The sequence below is a fragment of the Bidens hawaiensis genome, unplaced genomic scaffold, assembly GCF_021521415.1.
Source record: "Bidens hawaiensis isolate Kalapana, Puna unplaced genomic scaffold, B.hawaiensis_p1.1 tig00019321_1, whole genome shotgun sequence".
NCBI classification, from domain to species: domain Eukaryota; kingdom Viridiplantae; phylum Streptophyta; class Magnoliopsida; order Asterales; family Asteraceae; genus Bidens; species Bidens hawaiensis.
The window spans coordinates 54,808-77,560 of NW_027492929.1; the positions used below are offsets into that span (position 1 = coordinate 54,808).

At 41.2% G+C, this 22,753-nt stretch overlaps 1 protein-coding gene and 1 pseudogene across 1 annotated transcript; one reads left to right on the top strand and one right to left on the bottom strand.

Moving 5' to 3' along the window:
• Positions 1–1,561: 1,561 nt before the first annotated feature.
• On the bottom strand, positions 1,562–3,483 carry LOC143558076 (nudix hydrolase 1-like). Its single transcript, XM_077046996.1, has 2 exons — positions 3,351–3,483; positions 1,562–2,099 (listed from the first exon to the last, which is right to left on the bottom strand). Exons 1-2 carry the CDS (start codon positions 3,475–3,477, stop codon positions 1,804–1,806), a joined length of 423 nt encoding a protein of 140 aa, XP_076903111.1. The 5' UTR covers positions 3,478–3,483; the 3' UTR covers positions 1,562–1,803.
• A 1,805-nt stretch (positions 3,484–5,288) lies between these two features.
• LOC143558089 (phosphoenolpyruvate carboxylase 4-like) lies at positions 5,289–22,743 on the top strand (annotated as a pseudogene).
• The last annotated feature ends 10 nt before the right edge of the window (positions 22,744–22,753 follow it).

Consider the following 22,753-nt stretch of genomic DNA (forward strand, 5'->3'; position numbering starts at 1 on the left):
CGTCAGTTAATCTCGGTTAATTCGGTTGAATGGAGGTTAGGTTATTGGTTAATGAGTAAGGTTTGCTCACCACCCGGTAGAGGTGCCCAAATTGGGTTCGGGCTCAAACTTGTTTGGTTTTAGACTTTTCAATCAAAGATGTTCAAAACAGGTTTTTAATAAAACGGTTTGGTTTTAAAACAAGTTTACAACGAAAAAGTATTGGTTCCATTTATAACTGGCTTTAAATTGTTCGGTTTAAAACCGATGTTTAACCGCTTTAATTTAGTATTAACCGGTTTTAACAAAAAAAGTTCTAAAACCGATATCGAACTACCAGTTCAGTTTGAAACCAAGATTGGTTTCAACAAATCGGTTTTACTTTTGAGGTAAAAACCGATTGACATTACATATCGGCTCATATGCTTCACCTCTATGAGTTCACGCAAAATTCGATGTTTATTTTTTGTATTCTTTTCTGCACGTTTAATGGCATGTCAATGAGTCTAATTCCACGTAAATTTGAACACGACACTATTTTAAAAATTGTTCTGCATATGCACAGAAAGCGTCACACATAAGCCAAAACACGACAAGGATATTCGTGGGTTAACAAACACTTGATCTGTTTAAATCATATTTTTTTTTATCTTAGATATTTTTTTAGTATATTAACACTTTAAACTTACAATTTAAACAAATCTTAAGAAAACAATCACGCTTAACTAATAAAGTGTTATGCCAATTTCTCATTTAACTTTTGAAATTTATCATAAAATAACCCAGCATTGCGCTTTACGTCATACACCTCATTCTTGTAGAAAAATAATTAAAAATTTAAGCATGTTTAACAAACAAACCCGCTACTCCACTAGATTGATCATAACACGATTCATTAAGCTACACATGTTCGCTCTAAAAGCAACCAAAATGTTTTATACTAAATCATGTCGTGGTGTCCAAGTTCACACCCTATCCGCAAATTTATTTACTTAATGTCGCGTGTCAATAATCGATGGGTGATTTTAGTTGCTTATAACTGCATTTTAATTTATATTCTTACATCATTGTTATCAAAGTAAAAATAATATAATTATACTAAACACGTCAGTTGCAACATACCAAAACCATAACAATAATTCAAAGCCTAACATAGGCAAACACTATAATTGAATGTGATGTTGATTGATTTGAATGCTTTTGAATCTACATCTTTAGATTAATGAAGTTGGGTAAAAAAAACAAATGGTCTGATAGAACATAATCCATATCCATACATGACTTTAGAGGTGCAAAAAAAAACCCTGTTCCGGACCCGACCCGGCGGTTCCTACCCGGACCTGACCCTACCCGTGGGTACAGACCGGGCTTTGGGTTTCCCCTGGAACCGAGCCGGACCTGGTGGAACCGGTTCCACCAATACCCGACCCTACCCTACCCGAAACCCGATGGAACCGATCAAATACCCGACTATACCCGGAACTGGTTCCTACCCGGACCCGCTTTTGACTTTTGTTGACCATACCCGGTTCCGGTTCCTGAAAATACCCGGTTTGTGCACCTATACCTGATTGATATATCTAAATCAAACACAACATTTAGTAAATAATAATCATTTTACTCTATAATTAAAACCGAAACCAATAGTGGTTATATGTAGATGGCTTTTAGAGTTACTAGCGAGAATCCAGTGAAATGATATTCGAACCTGAGACCTCTGCGGCTCTGCTAAAACAATATTACTTCAACTGAAACAAGTAACACAAATCCATGAAACCAACCATAGCAAGTGAACCTTGAGAATAACTATCCTAATCAATTTAATTAAGCAGGGAATGGACTGAACCCATTTTTCACCATAGTCTCCAAAGGTCCAAACAACGGTTCGGGCAAGTTTTTCCAGTCATACCAATCCCAACCGTAACACTTATCAGGCTCAACGTTTTGAGGGACCTGGTCAGGATCAGTTAAAGATGCACGCATGAAAACAGCAACAAGATGTAGTGGTTTTGCACCTTCTGAAAATACATTATTTGTTACTGTTACAAACTGTATGTCCTTGATGTCTAGCCCGGTTTCCTCTTTCACCTCTCGTGCTGCACATTCCTCAAAGCTTTCACCTTTAAAACAAAGAAACACGCGTTTTTTTGTTATTTCATTTTATTAACTGATTTAAATTATCAGCATATCAAAAAATTATGTAAACGAGCTGAGCCAAGCCCAGACTTGACTAGGCTAGTTTTGACTTACGAGAGCTTGAGCTCGGCTTGCGACTCAAGTTTACAAGCTCGAATTCAGCTCGTTTTGTCTTACGAGAGCTTGAGCTCGGCTTGTGAGCCATTTTTACAAGCTCGCATTGAGCTCGGCTTGTGAGCCATTTTTACAAGCTCGAATTGAGCTCGTTTTGTCTTACGAGATCTTGAGCTCGGCTTGCGAGTCAAGTTTACAAGCTCGAATTGAGCTCGTTTTGTCTTACGAGAGCTTGAGCTCGGCTTGTGAGCCATTTTTACAAGCTCGAATTGAGCTCGGCTTGTGAGCCATTTTTACAAGCTCGAATTGAGCTCGTTTTGTCTTACGAGATCTTGAGCTCGGCTTGTGAGCCATTTTTACAAACTCGAATTGAGCTCGGCTTGTGACTTTGCGAGTCAAGTTTACAAGCTCGAATTCAGCTCGTTTTGTCTTACGAGATCTTGAGCTCGGCTTGTGAGCCATTTTTACAAGCTCGTTTTAACTTACGAGAGCTTGAGCTCAGCTTGTGACTTTGTGAGCCATTTTTACAAGCTCGAATTTGGCTCGTTTATTATATTTTTAATTAGTTTATATACATTTTTAATTAGTTCTATATAATTTCAAGAAAAACCTTAAACGAGCCTAAGCTCCGCTTGAGCCCTGTGCAGTACCTTAAAAGCGAGCCTCAGCTCAGCTTGATCACGTGTGCAGTACCTTAAACGAGCTAAAGCTCGGCTCAAGCTCAGCTGCACAGTGTGAAATTAATACACAGAGGTCCAAAAAGTTAAAAAACTTAAAAATTATATATCAGACTTGTTAAGGCTCGACGACCCTAAAAAATCTTCTCATACAAGGCTCAAGCTCGGGCACGATAACTAAATGAGTTTTATTCTCGGCTCGTTTCGACTTTTTTACCAATCCGAGCTCTAGTAGCTCACGAGCGGCTAGGCTCTTTACACTGGCACTAAAATATCTAAATGACTGGTGGTAGACAAATGAAGTATCACATGAAGTGATTGACTCTTTTGTCATTACCACCAATGCACAAGCTCTAATCATATTTTATTATTTTATAATAATAATAATAATAATAATAATAATAGAGGTAATTACAGTAAACCCTAACTTAAGAGATGACTGACCGAACTCAAGGTGGCCGCCGGGCAGTGCATAAGTGTTGTGGCCGACTGATGACCGGCGGCGACCGAGAAGCACCGTGTTGCCGTTGATTAGAAACACTGCCACTCCGATTACAGGCGCCGGTGACATTGTGTTCGATGTGTTGTTTTCAGTTGACTGAGTTTCAAAGCTAATTTTGACTTTGGTGGGAAACTGAAAGGTTTGGTACACTCTCAACTTTGGTGAAATTACAATAACCGCCATAAACTTTGATTAATATCGTTCTGGTCGGTGTTGTAGTAATCGCTACGTGTTGGTCGGACGGTGAGATAAGGACTAACTATTAATTATGATTAATCAAAATTTGTTAGGATTAATCAGATTAATCAACGCCTAGTCGATAATTTTACAACCATGCTTCTAGTTATGGTTAGAACTTAGAAGGTCACATAATTTACATATGAAATCAATATATATTGGATTGTCATCTTAAACTTTTTTTTTTGTCATTTAGTAATGTATCGACTCAATTTAACACACAAAAGTCTCACAACCTTGAAGGTAGACGTGTGAAATGTATAGCAAGTGTTGTATATTGGCATCGATCATAGAGTTGGCATTAATAACATGACATAACGTGTTGATACGACATGAAATTAAACAAGTTAGTGTTTGAGATAAAAAGACTTTGTTAGTGACATAATTAAAAACGTGTATGATTCTACATATAACTAGTTTATTACATAAATTAATAGGTCTAATTTATTACATGGTTAAACTCCATTTTCTTGAAAAGAAACAAACCATGAAAATTTTTAAGCGACAATTCCAATAACACAAACAAAAGATGACATAACCAACCATTCATTCATTCGTTCATTCATTCTATATTCAATTATTCATGAAATCATCATCGTCATCCAATTTTCTTTCCCTTATTTACCTTGTTCAAATGAAATATAAATATATTAGGCTATCCATAATAGCAGTGCTCTTAAGAATCATTTTCCTTTATATTATTATCACATTTTTTTAGTTAAAAGCATGTCTAAAAGATTACACCCCTTCAATCATTACATTTTAAGACACATCACACATATGATTACATGAGATTTATTGTAGAAACACGGATGCCCTTACAACGCTTCACCATGCCCGGAGAATGATTTGTGGGCTTTATCCACCTCTTAATGCCCATTAGTTTTTTTTATCTTTTTTTCAAACTACAACTTTCATTAAAAAAGACGAACTAACAAGAAACTAGACAAAAAACAAACAACAAATTAAAAATAAAACTTAAATCAATCTTTCAATTTATAGAGCTTTAACCGAATACCTATTTTTAATCCATAAGTATACTAATGGTTTAACACTTTAATGTCTTCCATAATGTCCATTAGTGTTATGTCCTTTAATCAATTCAACTTAATCCCTCAATCAATCCATAAGCAAATGGCCATTAAAAAAAAGAAAATAATCATTAAGCAAATGAATCTTTTTAGACACAATCTATCCATTATAGTCTGGTGTTTTTTAATGGAAACCCAAGTTTAATCCTCACTTGTCTCATTTTTGATAGATTAAGACAATAAAAAATTTGAGCTAGGCCTTATGCAAGGTTGTCAGTTAAAATCCTGAGCCCACCCAGGATTTAGTCTCATAATGTGTTACACCAGAGAATTTTTTTTGTGTGGTGGTACAACAATTATCAAGTGGCAGTTGACAGTATGTTTTCCTGGAGAAACATTAAAGCCAAACTGTAAAACTAGCGTGAGTTTAGTTAAAACAACATAGTCTGATCACAGTAAAATAACGAGTCGGAGCACGATAAATCAGTGGTTAAAAAGGACAAAAGAAAACATACTAAAATCTAGAAATATACGGAAGCATAATTGCATTTTGTAATCAACGGACCTTCCAAAGAAAAAATGAACGGAAATTCAAATAATATAATAATCACACCACAGAATAAAAGACCAGCAAATCAGGTGATTCACCTCACCAGCCCCACGGGTCCCACCATCCTCCGTTAATCCCGTGACACCTGTCACACATTGTCATATCCTTCAAATATCAAAACCAACCACCACACTGTGATCACACTACTACACATTCAGTTCAATCGCCGTTAACGGTTATTTTAACGGAGAAGATGACGGACATAACGGACGATATAGCGGAGGAGATTTCGTTTCAGACTTATGAAGATGATCTCGGACTTCTGTTTAGTCTTCTTCACGACGTTCTTCAACGAGAAGTCGGTCCGTTTATTACGGAGAAGATTGAGCGACTCGTACTCTCTCTCAGGTAGTGGTTTTATGAGTGTACGATATGTTATACGCGCTGTACGTGTTTAGTTTTCTGTTAGATTGTGGTTCTCCGTTAGGTTTTCATGTGCTTAGAGAAATTGATATGATGTGTAGCGTAAGTTGATGTTTATTGAGCTGTGATTTGTATTAGGTGATGATGATTAGTGATTTTGCAGTTTGATTGATCGGAAACGTGTTATTGTTTGATCAGAGAGTGAAATTTGACAATATTTGAACTCGTACTCTCGCTTAGGTAGTATACGACTGTATGTATCTTACTTGAACTCGTACTCTCTCTCAGGTAGTGTTATACGTGCTATACGTGTTTAGTTTGCTGTTAGATTGTTGTTTTCCGTTAGGTTTTCATGTGGTTAGAGAAACTGATATGATCAGTGGCTGAAGAAACACTAACCGGACCCCGGTTAGATTACTGGTAATCTGGGGGTTAGGATGATGTTTCCCACGAGGGGTTAGACCCTTGGAAGATGGTTCTTCTGATAACCTGCAAAACAGACACCGTGAGCTCGTCACTGAGAAGGGGGGGTTCCTCCTTGTGACCACCCTCCGGCGTGAGAATCAGACTAGATTGCTCTTTAAATATAAAAGTATATTAAGAGATTGCTAGAGTAAATATCAAATGTATATCTGATACAAGATGATATTAGATGATCATACCATTTGGGGTATTTATAGCCGAAGGTAGGTTTCCAAGGAGGTGTGGCCGGCTGCAACAGTGTTCCTGTTCCACCAACAGTGGCCTACGCACGTGCCCTGCTGGTAGTTGGTGGGTAGGCAGCGGCTGATAGTGACCAGGCCTGCTGTTACTATTCCTTTTCCACCAACTGCCGGTTACGCACGTGGTATGGCAGTAGTTGGTGAGTAGGCAGCGGCTAATAGTGACACAGTACAGGAGCATGCTGCTCGCCATACTGTGGTCAATAAGCTGTCGTATCTTTAGTCAGATCTTTTTCCCATACCTCGTCAGGTACAGTACAGAAGATCTTCCTGTATCGTACGGACTGGCTTATTTGGGCGGGAGTATTCCCCCTCCCGCCCTTGTGCGGGATGGTTCCCGGCTTCGCTCGTTCCTTCAGGTGACACTGAGTGATTGAGAGCTAAGTACCTTGTGCGTGTAGCCTTGCTGCGCGGGTGGCCTTCCCTGATGGCTTGTAACCGAGGCTGCGGGGACAGGCGGAGTCCTTCACCATTGGGAGGCATTTCCTGCGGGACCAGCTTGCGTACTGCGCGTAAGGACGTCACGTCTCTGAGCATGGTTGGTCCTGCGGATCCAGTTGGTCTCTGCGCAGACGTCCCTGTTTAAGGTGAGTCTTGCGGGTCCAACTGGGCTCTGCTGGGACCTACCTCTTCAAGTCCCCCCAGTCCAATGTTCTTCTCATGAGTGTTTAATAAGGTGAGGTGAACTTTTGGACTAAAGCAAAGGGTTTTGAAAAGGGGTGTTTTAAGGTTTTCCATGGGGATTCTTCCCGCGGAAGTCCTAGTGTCACTTGCAGAAATTCCCGACTTTTCTGCTTGATCCTTGGGTATGATGCGGGTAGGTCTGTAACCTCCTCGCAAGTCAGGAGCGTTGAGTCCCACTTGTGCAGATTCTCCATGAGGTTTTGGTAGTTCTGAGCATAGTGATCAATTATGTTACAACTACCAGTTCCATCTTGGAGTTTCGAACAATATAGTTGTCAACGGTCCCGCTATGCGGGGCTGTTATTTCCGTTTCCGCAAGCATTGCCCAGATCCTTCTTGGTTTCAATTCCCTGCGGAGCGCTAGGTATGTGAAGGGTTTTGCCTTAACACTGTACCCGCACTCGTCTTATGGTTACTTTACTTCCAAGGCATTCCTGGCGTCAATTCCCTGCGGGTGCTAAGTATGTGAAGGGTTTTACCTTAACACTCTACCCGCATCCGTCTTACGGTTACTTGGTTGCCAAGTTAAGGGGTAATTTCCCGCTAAATTTTGAATCTTTTTGAATTATGAAATTCGAAGAGTTGGTGGAAGGATAAGAACAGTCCAAACCTCTGAAACGTCGTGCGACAGTTTCTTCTGACTGTGTCAGGACGTGCAGGAAGTTATGGTGACGTGACAGCACATGGTCATTCCAGTCCACTTTTCAGGCGCGTGGGCGCGATTTGTCAAGCGCGTAGCCGCGAAATTACTGGCACACGTACTTGTGACAGCTGTTGCTAGCTTGCTTTTTGCCACGCGTCACAGTTTCATTGCACCCTCGGTTTCTCTCTCTTCCGCATTAAATTCACCGCATTAATTGCGATTACTATATAAAGGGAAAAGGGCTCTTTGTAATCCACACTTTTCACTCTTCATCTCTTCCTCTTAGCGATTTCTGGCAAATACTCTCTTGTTCAGGGTAGCATTTTCCCGAAATCGTTTTCTTCTTTCTGCAAGATGTCTTCTCATGAAGCTGAGGCTGTAGCTGACGACCGGAGTACTGCTGGCGAGTGCCAGTGTGCTCTGCCCGGCGATCAGTACCGGTATATTGTCAGGAAGTTCATGCTCGATCATCTCGAGCCTGAGTTTCCTGAATCTCATCAGACCGTGTACGATGCCCCCCGAGGCAAGATCGGGGTTTATGCTGCATTCTTTATCTATGAGAATCTTAGATTCCCATTGACAAAGTTTGTTTACCGTGTCCTTGAGAGGCACGGTGTTCATTTGACTGAGCTTCATCCGATGGCGATTGCCAAGATCCGGCACTTCGAGTGGGTGTGCCGGATTTTGGGCATCGAGCCCCATGTGGACCGCCTGATGACCTTCTATACCTGGAGGTGCATCCAGGGGTGGTATTCATTGACAACCCGTATCAAGGGTTTGAAGATTTGCGACACCGAGCGCAGTCTTCGCGCGTGGAAGCAGGAATTCTTCTACATTTCTGCCCGCGCCATCCCCCTTGCCATGAAGTTCAAAAATGGCCAAGCTATTCCGAGCCTTCACGCCGTCAACTATCAGGAGGCGGAATGGTTTTCGAAGATATCCCGGGTCCACTCTCCGGTTTACCGGTTTGCGGAGTCCGGGATGGTCATACTCGGGATGAGCCGGGTGTGGAAGGAGGCTGATGCGCGGAAGATCCCAATCGTCCTCGAATACGGTTCGAACTCTGTCCCTTACGGTATGCTCCATTTCTTTTTGTTTTGACTCATAATTTCTTCTAACCTGTTTCTTCTTTCAGAGGGGAACAATTTGGAGTCGCTCCTGTATCCGCGGGAAGCTGGCGGTCCCGCGCGGATGGGTACTCGTGCCTAAGACGAGGGCGAGTTGCCCATCCTGGAACAAACGGCGGATCAGTTTGTGGAGGTCTATCCGCTGGGCCACGAGATCCTGAGCCACCGGCGGCCAGGTAAGGCGATATTCTTCCCTTACTCCCTCAATGCTGTACCTGCTGCTGGAATTCCTGACCTGTCTTCTTCTGAGGAATCCTCAGATGCTCCTCCGTTGGTGCGGAAGAAGGCTGCCGGCGGGAAAGGGAAGGAGAAGGCCTCCACAGCTGATCCGGTGGTTCTATCTGACTCCGAGTCAGATAGTCAATCGGTGGCGGGGAACCCCGGTGGTGAGAAGACTACTGCTCCGGAGGCTACGGCTGTTACCTCCGGAGAACCAGCGACGACGACGGTGACCGGTACCAAGAGGCCGGCTCCATCGGGTTCCTCCCCGCCCGTCCATACGTTCAAGCTCAAGAAAACCCGTAAGTACAATCATAATTTTTCTGTAGATTTATCACTTCATAAATTTAACACTTTCTTTTTTACGCAGGCGTGGATGTTGACGCATTCCAGGGTGGAGCGCAGAGGAGTACCTCCCCGCCAATTATGGTAGGCTCGGTCAGCCTTCCTGAGGCGACGACCCAGGCGGCTTCTGCGCCTGTATCCACTGGTTCAGTTGCTCACTCCTTTGAGCCGACTGTTCCAGTCGAGATGACGTCACCGCCGGCGGTGAGTGCAATTTTTACAGCATCCTTCACCGAGCCGGCGGTTACGTTTGCCGCGGATTCCGCGACGGCAACCACGGCGGCGATCACGGCGGCGACCACGACGGCTGCTACAATGCCCCCGCCACCGGCAACGACGGCCGGACCATCAGGTACACGCGGGGCTTTACGCCAATCTTTGTCACCTTCCCATCTGCCTGACCTTTTGGACGGATTTCCTTTAGGTTCAGGTGATGGGTTTGGCGGCTATCGGCCTGCCATTGACCCTACAGGTGCGTAGGGTTGTTTTGGCCCTTATATTTTTTATCATCTTTTCCTAGCTGCTTTTGTTTCTTTTGCAGTCTCGGATTCCAATGAAGTGTATGTTCCACGATGGAACATCCGCCGAGGAACAACCCTTCGCACCCCTGTGGAGTGCGTGGACTGGGCTCGCCACGCTGCTCCTCATGGTGCTTTGGGGGAAGCCATGGTTAGCTACCAGGAGGGTAGGCTATCCAATGTGCTTCGGGTTCTCCTGGCCCGGATGCAGCCACGCGTCGAGCTGCTTTGTCGTGAAAACGACAAGTTGAAAGCAGCTCGCGCCAAGGAAGTATCTGAAACGCGGGCTCTCCGGGAGGAGAACCGACAGCTGGCCGCAGCTGCCGCAGACAAAGAGAAGGCCTTCAAGGCCCTCGAGGTTGAGGTTCAAGCGCGACTCGAGGCCCGCTCCAAGGCTGCCCAAGCTGTTAATGAACAGCTTCGGCTGGCTAAGGAGACTGCAAGGAACGCAACCGAGAGGGCCACCAAGGCTGAAGCCGTTGCTGAGCCCTTACGCGTGGAGAATGAGGAGCTCAAGGCCAAATTGGAGGCTCTCCAACGTGCTCATGATGCCTTGGCGATGGAAGATGCCAAGAAACTCCAGGAAATCCTGGACCAGAGGGGGGTACTTGACCACACCGAGCGGAAGCTTAAGGGCGTCGAAGAGGCTGCCGCAAAGGAAGTGCTACTTGCCAACCTTAACAAAAGCGAAGCCGAACGCGCCTGCAAAGAAGCTCAAGCTACCCTCCAATGGCTTCTTCGAGAAGCGTTGCCTCAGGTACGTTTAGCTTTGTCTTCACGCTTTCCTTTATAAAATAAAAAGGTTCTAAGACTTGTATATTTTTCTTTGTAGGTTGTGTGTCGGGTCTTTTCAGAGACCTCTTACGACGATGCTATGAGCGCAGCCCTCAACGCTTCTCACGAGGATGGGGAAAAGGCCGGCTTCCTGCTTGGTCTAGGGTTCGTTGAGAGAGGCTTCCCGCCTTCCAACTTCCCTTTATTCGATGTGGATACCGAAGCTGTTTATGACCAAACAGTGAACCAATACGCCGCCTTCCCGCATCCAGTGGTGAAGAAGGTGAACGAAGTAGCTGCTGCTGATGATGGGTTAGCTGTCCTCAAGGCTTTCCTCGAACCACCCCGTTCCTCGGACGGAGCGGGTCCAAGTGGAAGCGGCCCTGAAGCTTGATCCTGAAGATCCCTTCCCACTGCTAGGATAGCTTTGTATAGATTTATTCTTTTAGGCAGGTAGTTACCCGGCTATTCTTGTAATATATCATTGTGAAATATAAATCTTTTTGCGTATAAGATTGTTATTTCCTTCTTTGGGTTCCTTGCTTTATAAACTTATGACTTGCATACTTAGTTTAGATTAGCAATTTTCCAAGTATTTAGAATAAGTTAACCTGTGAACGTGGTTGATAAGGGTTAAAGTTTCGCTTCCTTTCGTGATTGTGCGGGTAGAACCGTCACTTGCACTTAGTAGGATGGCTAAACTTTAACCTTCATCTGACATGCGTGTAGTTTTTTCTCATTCTTGAGGATAAGTTAACCTTTGAACGTGGTAGATTTTAGGTGTGAAGTTTTGCTTCCTCTTTCGTGATTGTGCGGGTAGAACCGTCACTTGCACTTAGTAGGATGGCTAAACTTTAACCTTCATCTGACCTGCGTGTAGGTTATCCTCATCCTTCTGAGAGCAAAACTTTTGAACTTTTCGACGCGCGGTTGCCAATAGGTTAGTGCAGTTTCCTTTCATGATTCATGATGATAGACCGGCAATTTCATTTAATGGGATAATTGAACTCTTCCCCTTCAACTGGCCCGCGTGAAGGTTTGTCACGTTATTGGGTTTGTGCGGGTAGGACCGCCTTCCCACGCAACGACTTCACATAATGTAAATGCCGTCACCGGTGTTGCATAGTTTAACCGTTCGACGCGCGGTTGTTGATAGGTCTTTGTTCAGTTTCCTCATTATGATTCGTGCGGATAGACCGGCACTTTCATTTTTGGGTGCTGAACATTTTACCTTCAACTGTCCTGCGTGAAGGTTTTTCTCTGTTACTGGGTTTGTGCGGGTAGGACCGCCTTCCCACGCAACGACTTCACGTAATGTGAATGTCGTCATTAGTGTTCAAAAAAGTAAAATCATCAGCTTCGATGTTCTAAAGAGAATCATTTCCATTAGAAGTGGCTCTTGGCCTTTTCTTTACAAATTGGAATTGATTTACATGCAAACTGTGTGAATGAGCTCCCTTCCATGTTGTTGGGATGGGAGTGCCATCGAGCCGATACGCACCAGGTTCGGGATCTCGTTCTTTACGCAGCATGTAGTCTCGACATTGAAGCTGGAATTTTTATTCGTGTTTTCCCCAGCTGGGGTCCTACACGCACCCGCCTGCTCAGCCTTTATTGCGCCACGAGGTGCGCGAGCGTCCCATCTCTGACAAATGCTTCGACCATGTCTTTTACGTCTATGCATTCTTCAGTGTTGTGGCCTTTTGTCTTGTGAAAGTCACAGTATTTGCTCCGATCAGCATCGTGACGATGTCGGATTATTGGAGGCTTTGGCCACGGGAGCTCTTCCGTGGCGAATATCTCAGTGACGCTTTTAGTGAGTGGCGTCCATCTGGAGTTCCGGTGCGGCTGTCCATTATTCCTTCCGCCCAATCTATGTTGCAAGCCGGATGAGGTGTCAAAGTTTACCCTTGACTGCCAAATACCTAGCTTCCGCTTTTTATTTAGTCGGGCGGTGAGGACGTTGTCTTCTCTCGTCTTCTGAGTGTAGAGATTTGTGCTCTGTGGGAGATCTCTACCCAGTTGCTTCTTCGTTTCCGCATAGCGTTTTGCTGCTGTCATGATGGCATCCCATGTGGATGGCATGCCATCTTTACCCGTTAGGGTGCGGATAAGCTCTGGGTCATGTGCGCCCTGGATGAAGGCAGCGCGAACAAGATCTTCGCTGATATTGCCCAAACTTAGCTTCTTTGAGTTGAAGCGAGTGATGAAGTTTGGCAGAGATTCATCCTCTTCCCGTATGCATTTGAGGATTGTCCATTGCTCCTCGGTATACTTCCGTTGTTGGCTGAAGTTTTGGCTAAACTTCTGTTGGAAGTCTGCCCAATCGTAGATGTGGTTGACCGGTAGACGATCGAACCAAGCTCTAGCAGCCCCAACCAGCGTCATTTGGAACATGTAACACCACGTGGGTTCCGTCAAATTGCTGACGGTTGCCCCCGCTATGAACCTGTTCAAATGATCGTCTGGATCAGATATACCGTCATATGTGCCTATGTTAGGCATTTGTTTGGCACTCTTTGGGGCGATTGCTTCCGCAATGTCCCTTGCAAATTTGGACGTTCCCGCATTTGCAACGTTTGGTCTGAACGTTTTGGAGAAGTCTCATGGACTTCCACCTGTGCTTTTTGGTTTGAAGGCTTGTCCAAAATGCCTTTTTGGTTGGGATTCCGTTTCCTTACGCTTCCCTTTTGCCCTATGGCGAGGGTTCGCGTCGGAGTCGGATTCCTCCGAGTCATCCTCCCAGTATTCGAATTCGTCGGCCTGTTGTACGGAACGCAAGCGTTCGTCCAACTCAGCCTGGAATTCCTTTTGTCGTGCCTCCGCCCATGCCTTAACTTCATCGAGAGTCTGGTGGGGGAGTCTTCGTTTCTCAACCTGGGTATCAGTGAATCCCAGTAGGCGATCATTTACTGCACTTGCCCCAGCTTGAGTAACTGGGGTAGTGTTCGTAAAATTTACTTCACTTGCCCCGGCTTGGGTAACCGGGGTAGTGTTTGTAAAAACTGTGTTGCCGGTATTCCCCCCAGTAGCTGGGGTTGTGGTTACCGGAATTTCTCTAACCATCTTAGAAGTTTGAAAAAACTGAAGAAAAATAAAGTTCTAGCTTTATGCACGGATGGCGCCAATGAAGAAACACTAACCGGACCCCGGTTAGATTACTGGTAATCTGGGGGTTAGGATGATGTTTCCCACGAGGGGTTAGACCCTTGGAAGATGGTTCTTCTGATAACCTGCAAAACAGACACCGTGAGCTCGTCACTGAGAAGGGGGGTTCCTCCTTGTGACCACCCTCCGGCGTGAGAATCAGACTAGATTGCTCTTTAAATATAAAAGTATATTAAGAGATTGCTAGAGTAAATATCAAATGTATATCTGATACAAGATGATATTAGATGATCATACCATTTGGGGTATTTATAGCCGAAGGTAGGTTTCCAAGGAGGTGTGGCCGGCTGCAACAGTGTTCCTGTTCCACCAACAGTGGCCTACGCACGTGCCCTGCTGGTAGTTGGTGGGTAGGCAGCGGCTGATAGTGACCAGGCCTGCTGTTACTATTCCTTTTCCACCAACTGCCGGTTACGCACGTGGTATGGCAGTAGTTGGTGAGTAGGCAGCGGCTAATAGTGACACAGTACAGGAGCATGCTGCTCGCCATACTGTGGTCAATAAGCTGTCGTATCTTTAGTCAGATCTTTTTCCCATACCTCGTCAGGTACAGTACAGAAGATCTTCCTGTATCGTACGGACTGGCTTATTTGGGCGGGAGTATTCCCCCTCCCGCCCTTGTGCGGGATGGTTCCCGGCTTCGCTCGTTCCTTCAGGTGACACTGAGTGATTGAGAGCTAAGTACCTTGTGCGTGTAGCCTTGCTGCGCGGGTGGCCTTCCCTGATGGCTTGTATCCGAGGCTGCGGGGACAGGCGGAGTCCTTCACCATTGGGAGGCATTTCCTGCGGGACCAGCTTGCGTACTGCGCGTAAGGACGTCACGTCTCTGAGCATGGTTGGTCCTGCGGATCCAGTTGGTCTCTGCGCAGACGTCCCTGTTTAAGGTGAGTCTTGCGGGTCCAACTGGGCTCTGCTGGGACCTACCTCTTCAGTGGCGGACCCAGGATTTTTTGTCAATGGGGTCCCAATTTTTTCGGTTTACAAAATTTCCGGGTCGGTCGTTATTTGGGTTGGGTCGAGACGAGGAACATAATAAAACACGAAAATATGGTGTCATTGAAAACGAGTAAGTAGAAAGAATATAGATTAGAAACTAGATAGAACATACACTTTTAATTCATTTTTATTCATGCCCGAAAAACATAAGCGTAAGCTATATATATATGGTCTTACGTAAATAACCAAGACATGAAAAACTAACTCTTACACAAATAAATTATTAAGTATAATATACATACACAAGATAAATAATTTAAGAATATGTAAAACCCATGTTTTCATTATATATGTTGCATGGTTATAATGGTTACATGGGATAAACTAAAGAAAAAACACAAATACCCTAAGTAAATAACTAATATTGACTAGGATATTAAAAAAACTGGGTATGGTGAGGCTTGAACCTGCAACCTCCCAAAGAAAAAACAAGGGACTTTCCACTAGACTAGTTCAATCTTAATAGTATGGGTTCCATATCGTCTAAGTAATTTTTAAATAACATTGGTGTCCCGAGACCCCGATGGGAACTATGTGGGTCCGCCCCTGGATATGATGTGTAGCATATATTGATGTTTATTGAGCTGTAATTTGTATTAGGTGATGATGATTAGTGATTTTGCAGTTTGATTGATCGGAAACGTGTTATTGTTTACCCGGAGAGTGAAATTTGACGAAATTTGAACTCGTACTCTCGCTTAGGTAGTATACGACCGTACGTATCTAACATGAACTCGTAATCTCGCCCATGTGATGTGATTGACGTTACTGTTTTCGGTGATTAGAGGAATTGATGTGATGTGTAGCATGAATCGATCGAGCTGTTATGATATGTTGATGTTTACTGAGCTATAATTTGTTTTAGATTATTTAGATTATTGTTTAGTTTGCTGTTAGATTATTTTTTTCTGTTAGGTTTTCATGTAATTGTTAGTTTGTTATGTTTTCGGTGATTAGAGAAATTGATATGATGTGTAGAGTAAATTGATGTTTATTGAGCTGTAATATGTATTAGGAGATGATAATTTTGCAGTTTAGTTAATCGGAGAGTGAAATTTGATGAAATTTGAACTCGTATTCTCTCTCAGGTAGTTTAAGACTATGCGTAACTTAAGGTTTTCATGTGATTGTTAGTTTGTTACTGTTTTTGTTGATTAGAGAAATTGATGTGATGTGAAGCGTGAATTGATCGAGCTGTTATTATATGTTAATGTTTACTTAGCTGTAATTCACTAATTTGTATTAGGAGATGATATTTGCAGTTTATGAGTATACGATTTTATGTATACCTTACATGCTGAGTTTGCTCTTTGATTATTGTTCTCTGTTAGGTTTTCATGTGACTGTTAGTTTGTTACTGTGCTCGTTGATTGGAGAAATTGATGTGATGTGTGGCGTGAATTGATCGAGCTGCTATGATATGTTGATGTTTATTGAGCTGTAATTTGTATTAGGAGATGATGATTTTGCAGTTTGTGAGTATATGATTATACAGACACCTTACGTGTTTAGTTTGCTGTTCGGTTGTTGTTTTCTGTTAGGTTTTTATGTGATTGTTAATGCCTTTGTTGATTCAAGGAATTGATGTGATGTGTAGCGTGAATTGATCGAGATGTTATGATGTTTTGAGGTTTACTGAACTGTAATTTGTATTAGGAGATGATAATATTGCCGTTTGATTGATCAGATTCATGTTATTGTTTGATCGAAGAGTGAAATTTGGCAAAATTTAAATACGTACTCTCTCTCAATAGTTCACGACTATACATACATCTTACATGTTCGGTTTGCTCTTCGATTGTTTTTTTATGTTAGGTTTATATTGATTGTTAGTTCGTTAGTATTTTCATTGATTCGTGAAATTGATGTGATGTGTAGTGTAGATTGATCGAGCTGTTTTGTTAGTGTTTTCGTTGATTGGAGAAACATGACTGGTAGTTGTACAGTACAAGTATGCGAATGCTTATAGAAGTTTGTAGAATGGTAATTATGCATTACACATCTATCTGTCTAACAAGTTAGAACTCGGAATGTGTTTTCGGTAGCAGATTTCAGCTTGTTGATTGTGTGGATTGATATTTTATAGTCGCTTCATATACTAGTTCCTAAAATTATATGAAACTATATCTAAATAAAGCAGTTGAATAGATTAATAGAAAGTTAAGAAAATTAGAAGAATGAATATGATCTCAATGTATTGACTTAACTATTAAAAACTAATTAGTAAAGTATAATACATGACCTGTATTCATAGTAACAGGGAGTACAAATTAAACAGAACAAGTCAAAAGATTGCATGAAAGTCAGCTATAAACATTATGGGATAATATTAATAAAAAAAGTAGGTAGCAAATTACTTAAACTTAGAATCAAGTACACTCATTACAAACTAAGAAAATCTTTTGCGGTTCAATCCTAGTTGTGTAGATGAGCAATTTAATTATGTGACAATGTATTTTCTGCAATTTGATCTAACGACTAGCATTGAATACAGCTGATTCTCCTACTTATATATGTTATAATTTGGAAAGAAATGTGTACTTGTACAGTTGTACTTTAAAGATCAAGAATATGCACAGGTAATTATAATATATGCGTCTTACAAGAAAGGCAATTCTTGTATTTATATTCGGATTTTAAAAACCCTGTTCTAATTCTTATTTATGATATTGTACTTTTATTTTGCTATCTGCGATGTAAAATAGTAATGGTCATAAAGTTGATTTGGATGGAAACTTGTGATTTAATTGTAGAGTGCATGTCTTATAAGAGCAGCTGGGATTGAGGGTACAGCAGAGGTTTTAGAGAAGCAACTGGCTTCTGAGTTATCAAACTTGACACTAGAGGAACCCTTGATGCTTGCTAGAGCTTTTAGTCATTTTCTTAGCTTAATGGGTATTGCTGAAACTCATCACAGGTAATCCATCCTTCAATATTGGTATTATTAAAGCTTTAATCAAATTTTCAACTGACAAAATATATATTTTATTGCAGGTCTTGTAAGACAAGGAATGTGGCACAGGCCTCAAAATCATGCGATGATACTTTTAATAACCTGATTCAAAGTGGGCTTTCTCCAGATGTGCTTTATGACACTGTATGCAATCAGGTATGATTTTTGAATTTTTAACATTTGTTATAGATAGTTGGAGTATTTGTATTTTCTATATAAACTTTATGACTACCTTATAGGCAGTAGAGATAGTCCTCACTGCACATCCTACTCAGATCAACAGGCATACTCTTCAATATAAGCACATTAGAATTTCTGTAAGTTGTTTGATCATTTGTTGAGATAAAGTTTTGGTTACATTATTATTTAAAGGTAATATGATTTTTATTTGTTGATTTTTACAGCATTTGTTAGAAGTTAATGACCGCAAGGATCTTACACAGGAAGATCAAGATGCTCTAATAGAAGATTTGGTGCTCTTTTGCAGATTCTGTAGAGTAGAAGCAAAAATTACCAAGCCATTTTGTAAATAATTTTCAATATTTAATTTTATAGGTGAGAGAGATAACTTCTATATGGCAGACAGATGAACTTAGACGCCACAAGCCTACACCAGTAGACGAAGCTAGATCCGTTAAAGTTAAATAATTTAAATTCATATTTGGATACTTTTAAAGATACAAAGTTACTTATTATTTATGTAAAATCAGGATTAAATTATGTTGAACAGTCCCTTTGGAAAGCCATACCTCATTACTTGCGCCGTCTCAGCAATGCGCTAAAGAAGGTATATTTTCCTGACTTCTATTATATAAATATTATATAAATTTTTTTTACTTCCAGCATACCGGGAGACCACTTCCTTTAACATGCACACCAATGAGATTTGGATCCTGGATGGGTGGTGATCGAGATGGAAATCCTAGTGTCACTGCAAAGGTGACATTTCAGATTCTATAAGTGAACAAATTCATTTTCTGTAATAATATTATTATAACATTTATCTAATATTAATTGTGCAGGTAACAAGAGATGTATCTCTTTTATCAAGGTGGATGGCGATTGATCTTTACACACGTGAAGTTGACAACCTCAGATTTGAGCTTTCTATGAACCAATGTAGCAATAGCTTGTCACATTTGGCACATGATATTACTAATAAAGGTCTGGTTTATTTGTTTTCTTGTTAGTTCTTGTTATTAAACTAAGCTTATATATACTTTTTAGAAAATTCAGAAGAGGATTGGCACATGAGATTGAACAATACATCAAAGCATCATAGCCATCATGTTCATGGCCTACCTACACAACTTCCAGCTCAAGCTGATGCACCCTCTTGTACAGGTTAAAACATTAGCCAATAAGTTGATTTAATTTAACACTATGAAGTAATATAGTCGTATATTTATATTAGAAACTTATACCTTTTTACTGCTTTTATAGAATGCAATGAAGTGCAATCTCATTATCCCCGCTTAGATGTTCCTGGGAAGTACAAACCCCTGAAAATCAAGGTAAAAAACTTTTTTAGTCCATCTTTTGGAACTGTTACAGAAATTATGTATTATGGTTACTAGTGTAACATTGTTACGATAGTAATTTAAGTCATTCCAGAAAACTATTCAAAAGGTTGTTTGCATCAAATATAGGCTTTTAGTCACATTTAACCTGTTTGACCCTTTCTCCATTTAGATGTTTTTTTCTATTTGACCCATTTTATATGTTTGAGATGAAAAACATCAATATTTCACTATGAGCAGGTTAATTCATCCCAAAGTTCAAGAGAAGTTAATTTTAAAGCAAATGTAGACAGAAACGGATCTAATAAAGTCACTATTCAACAACCTCTTACACCAAGATCTTCACAAGCCGGTAACTCCAGCTTCCAGAAGCTTCTTGAACCAAGCATCCCTCAGAGATCTGCCATTTCTCCCTATAGAATTGTCCTCGGGGACGTAAAAGATAAGGTAATGTTAAGTGACGCGTTTATGATTAAAGACACTTTTAAATGAAATATTTAGATATCAAGAATTAGCCACTAAATTTCCGTATTATATATACCAGCTTATGAACACTCGTAGACGGTTAGAGCAGCTTCTAGAAGGTCTACCTTGTGATCAGGAACCTGGTGATTACTATGATACGCCAGATCAGCTATTGCAACCACTCATGTTGTGCTATGAATCTTTGGTAGTATACACTATACATGATCACTGACAAATGTATATCTGTTTTTAGGGTAGACTTATGCATAACTAACTCTTTAACTCTCACAGCAATTGTGCGGGTCAGGAATTCTAGCAGACGGACAACTTGCTGATCTAATAAGAAGAGTTTCGGTCTTTGGGATGGTACTGATGAAACTTGACCTCCGTCAGGTTCGTTTTGTTTCATATATAATATATAAATAAACCGTCACAATTCAATTTAATAATTTATAACTGACGCGTAACAGGAATCGGGCAGACATTCAGATACACTTGATGCGATTACCAAATATCTTGGTATGGGAACATATAGTGAATGGGATGAAAAAAAGAGACTACAGTTTCTAACTAAAGAGCTAAAGAGTAAGAGGCCTCTGGTCCCATCAACGATAGAGGTAACAAATAAGAGACACCATATTTTACTGATATGATCACTGTTATTATTATATTATTGTTTTTTTCTTGAAATGATCTATTAGGTTTCTCCTGAAGTTAAAGAAGTTCTGGACACCTTCCGTGTCTCTGCTGAGTTGGGTAGTGACTCCTTAGGAGCGTATGTGATTTCCATGGCCTCAAATGTATGATACACAATAACTGATTAAAAACATGTTAATATATCTTTAAGTTATACATATCTTATTATCTAATTTCATGTTATTTTCTTGATAAATTATACATTATAGGCAAGTGATGTCCTTGCAGTGGAGCTTTTGCAGAAAGATGCTCGTCTTGCTGTTGCAGGAGAAAAAGGAAAACCATGTCGTGGTGGAACGTAAGGCTGCCATTTGTATTTTTTATATAAATACATATATGTGTGTATATGTGATAATAATTATGTTCTGACATTAAATTATGATTCACTTAAATAGGTTACGGGTGGTTCCTTTGTTTGAAACTGTGAGAGATCTGAGATCAGCTGGTGCAGTGATACGGGAACTATTATCGATTGATTGGTATAAGGACCACATTATAAAGAATCATAATGGACACCAAGAGGTATGTTATTGCTCTTTTGGAAGCAAGGGAAAATTAGTTAAATTTAAAACATTAATGAGTAATGACTAATGTATGCAGGTAATGGTTGGATACTCTGACTCGGGTAAAGATGCAGGGCGTTTTACGGCTGCATGGGAACTTTACAAAGCTCAAGAAGATGTTGTGGCTGCATGCAAAGAGTATGGTATCAAGGTTACTCTCTTCCACGGGCGTGGTGGAAGTATTGGCCGTGGTGGCGGTCCTACACATCTTGCTATTCAGTCCCAGCCACCTGGTTCTGTCATGGTATGTTCTTGAGCCAGTCTATATTTGCTGTATGCCTCTCAATACATCTAAAAGTGGGCCCCTCCTTTCATTATTTGGGCCCTGAGGCCCACTCTACCAAATAGTGGACTAAGACCTGTGCTAGATGCGGCCCAAATAAGCCTATATCTAGGCCCTTTTAACCCGGAAGCCTGATTGAAGTTTATGAAATGCTACCTTTTGAAGTTTGCACAGTGTTATATTAAGAGAAAATCATGAAAATAACATTTTTATAAGCAAGTTACATCTTTTTGGTCATATTAAAACAATTTAACACATAGTTATCAATTATACAATTCTTAGATCGCGTATCTACTTTTACTCACCAAAACCAAAATATTTTTCATTTTGTACGCGAATAATAATAATACATACGTGATTCTATACAAGTATGGCGTTGGTTTAAGTCATTATTAATTGGAAAAGTCTGATACATGAGTAAAAGTAGATACGCCATCTGAAAATGATTGTAATTTATAAATATAACACACCCAAGAATGATTATTGTGTGATTTTCTCTTATATTAATTATTTAATAAGTTTTAATTACTTACTGATATTAATGTAATGTTGCTGCATCTCTACCACCAAATGTCATTTTTGATCCTTTGCTTGAACACAGGGCACACTTCGATCTACCGAACAAGGAGAAATGGTGCAAGCCAAATTTGAGTCACCAGGTATGGCCGTTCGCCAACTTTAAATCTACACAACCGCTGTCCTACTAGCCACCCTTCGTCCCCCGAAACCGCCACGTGACCAAAACTGGCGAAACCTCATGGAAGAAATCTCAAATCTTAGCTGCCAAAGTTACCGTAACACAGTCTACAATAACCCCGAATTCATAACTTACTTCCAAGAAGCCACCCCACAAGCTGAACTCGGACACCTTAACATCGGTAGCCGCCCAACTAGACGAAAATCCTCAGTAGGCATCGGAGACCTCCGAGCCATCCCGTGGATATTCGCATGGACCCAAACCTGGTTAATTCTCCCCACATGGCTCGGAGTCGGAGCTGGTTTAAAAGGAGTTTGTGACAAAGGACAAGTTAATGAACTAAAAGCAGCTTACAAAGAATGGCCATTTTTCCAATCTACAATTGACTTAATAGAAATGGTGGTGGGGAAAACTGATAACTCAATTGCTAAACATTATGATCAAGCACTGGTTCATGAATCGCGTAGAGGTCTCGGTGATGATCTTCGAAAAGAGCTTTCGTCTACCGAGAAATACGTGTTGGTTGTCACAGGACACGACAAGCTGTCCGAGAATAACAAAAGTTTTAAGGAAGTTGATCGAGAGTCGGCTTCCGTAACATGTTGCAGATTGAGACTTGAAGAGGTTGAGAAGTGATACTGAGAATCATAAACTTAGAGATGCATTGCTTATTACAATCAATGGTATTGCTGCTGGAATGAGGAACAATATATGCTATTAATAAATAATTG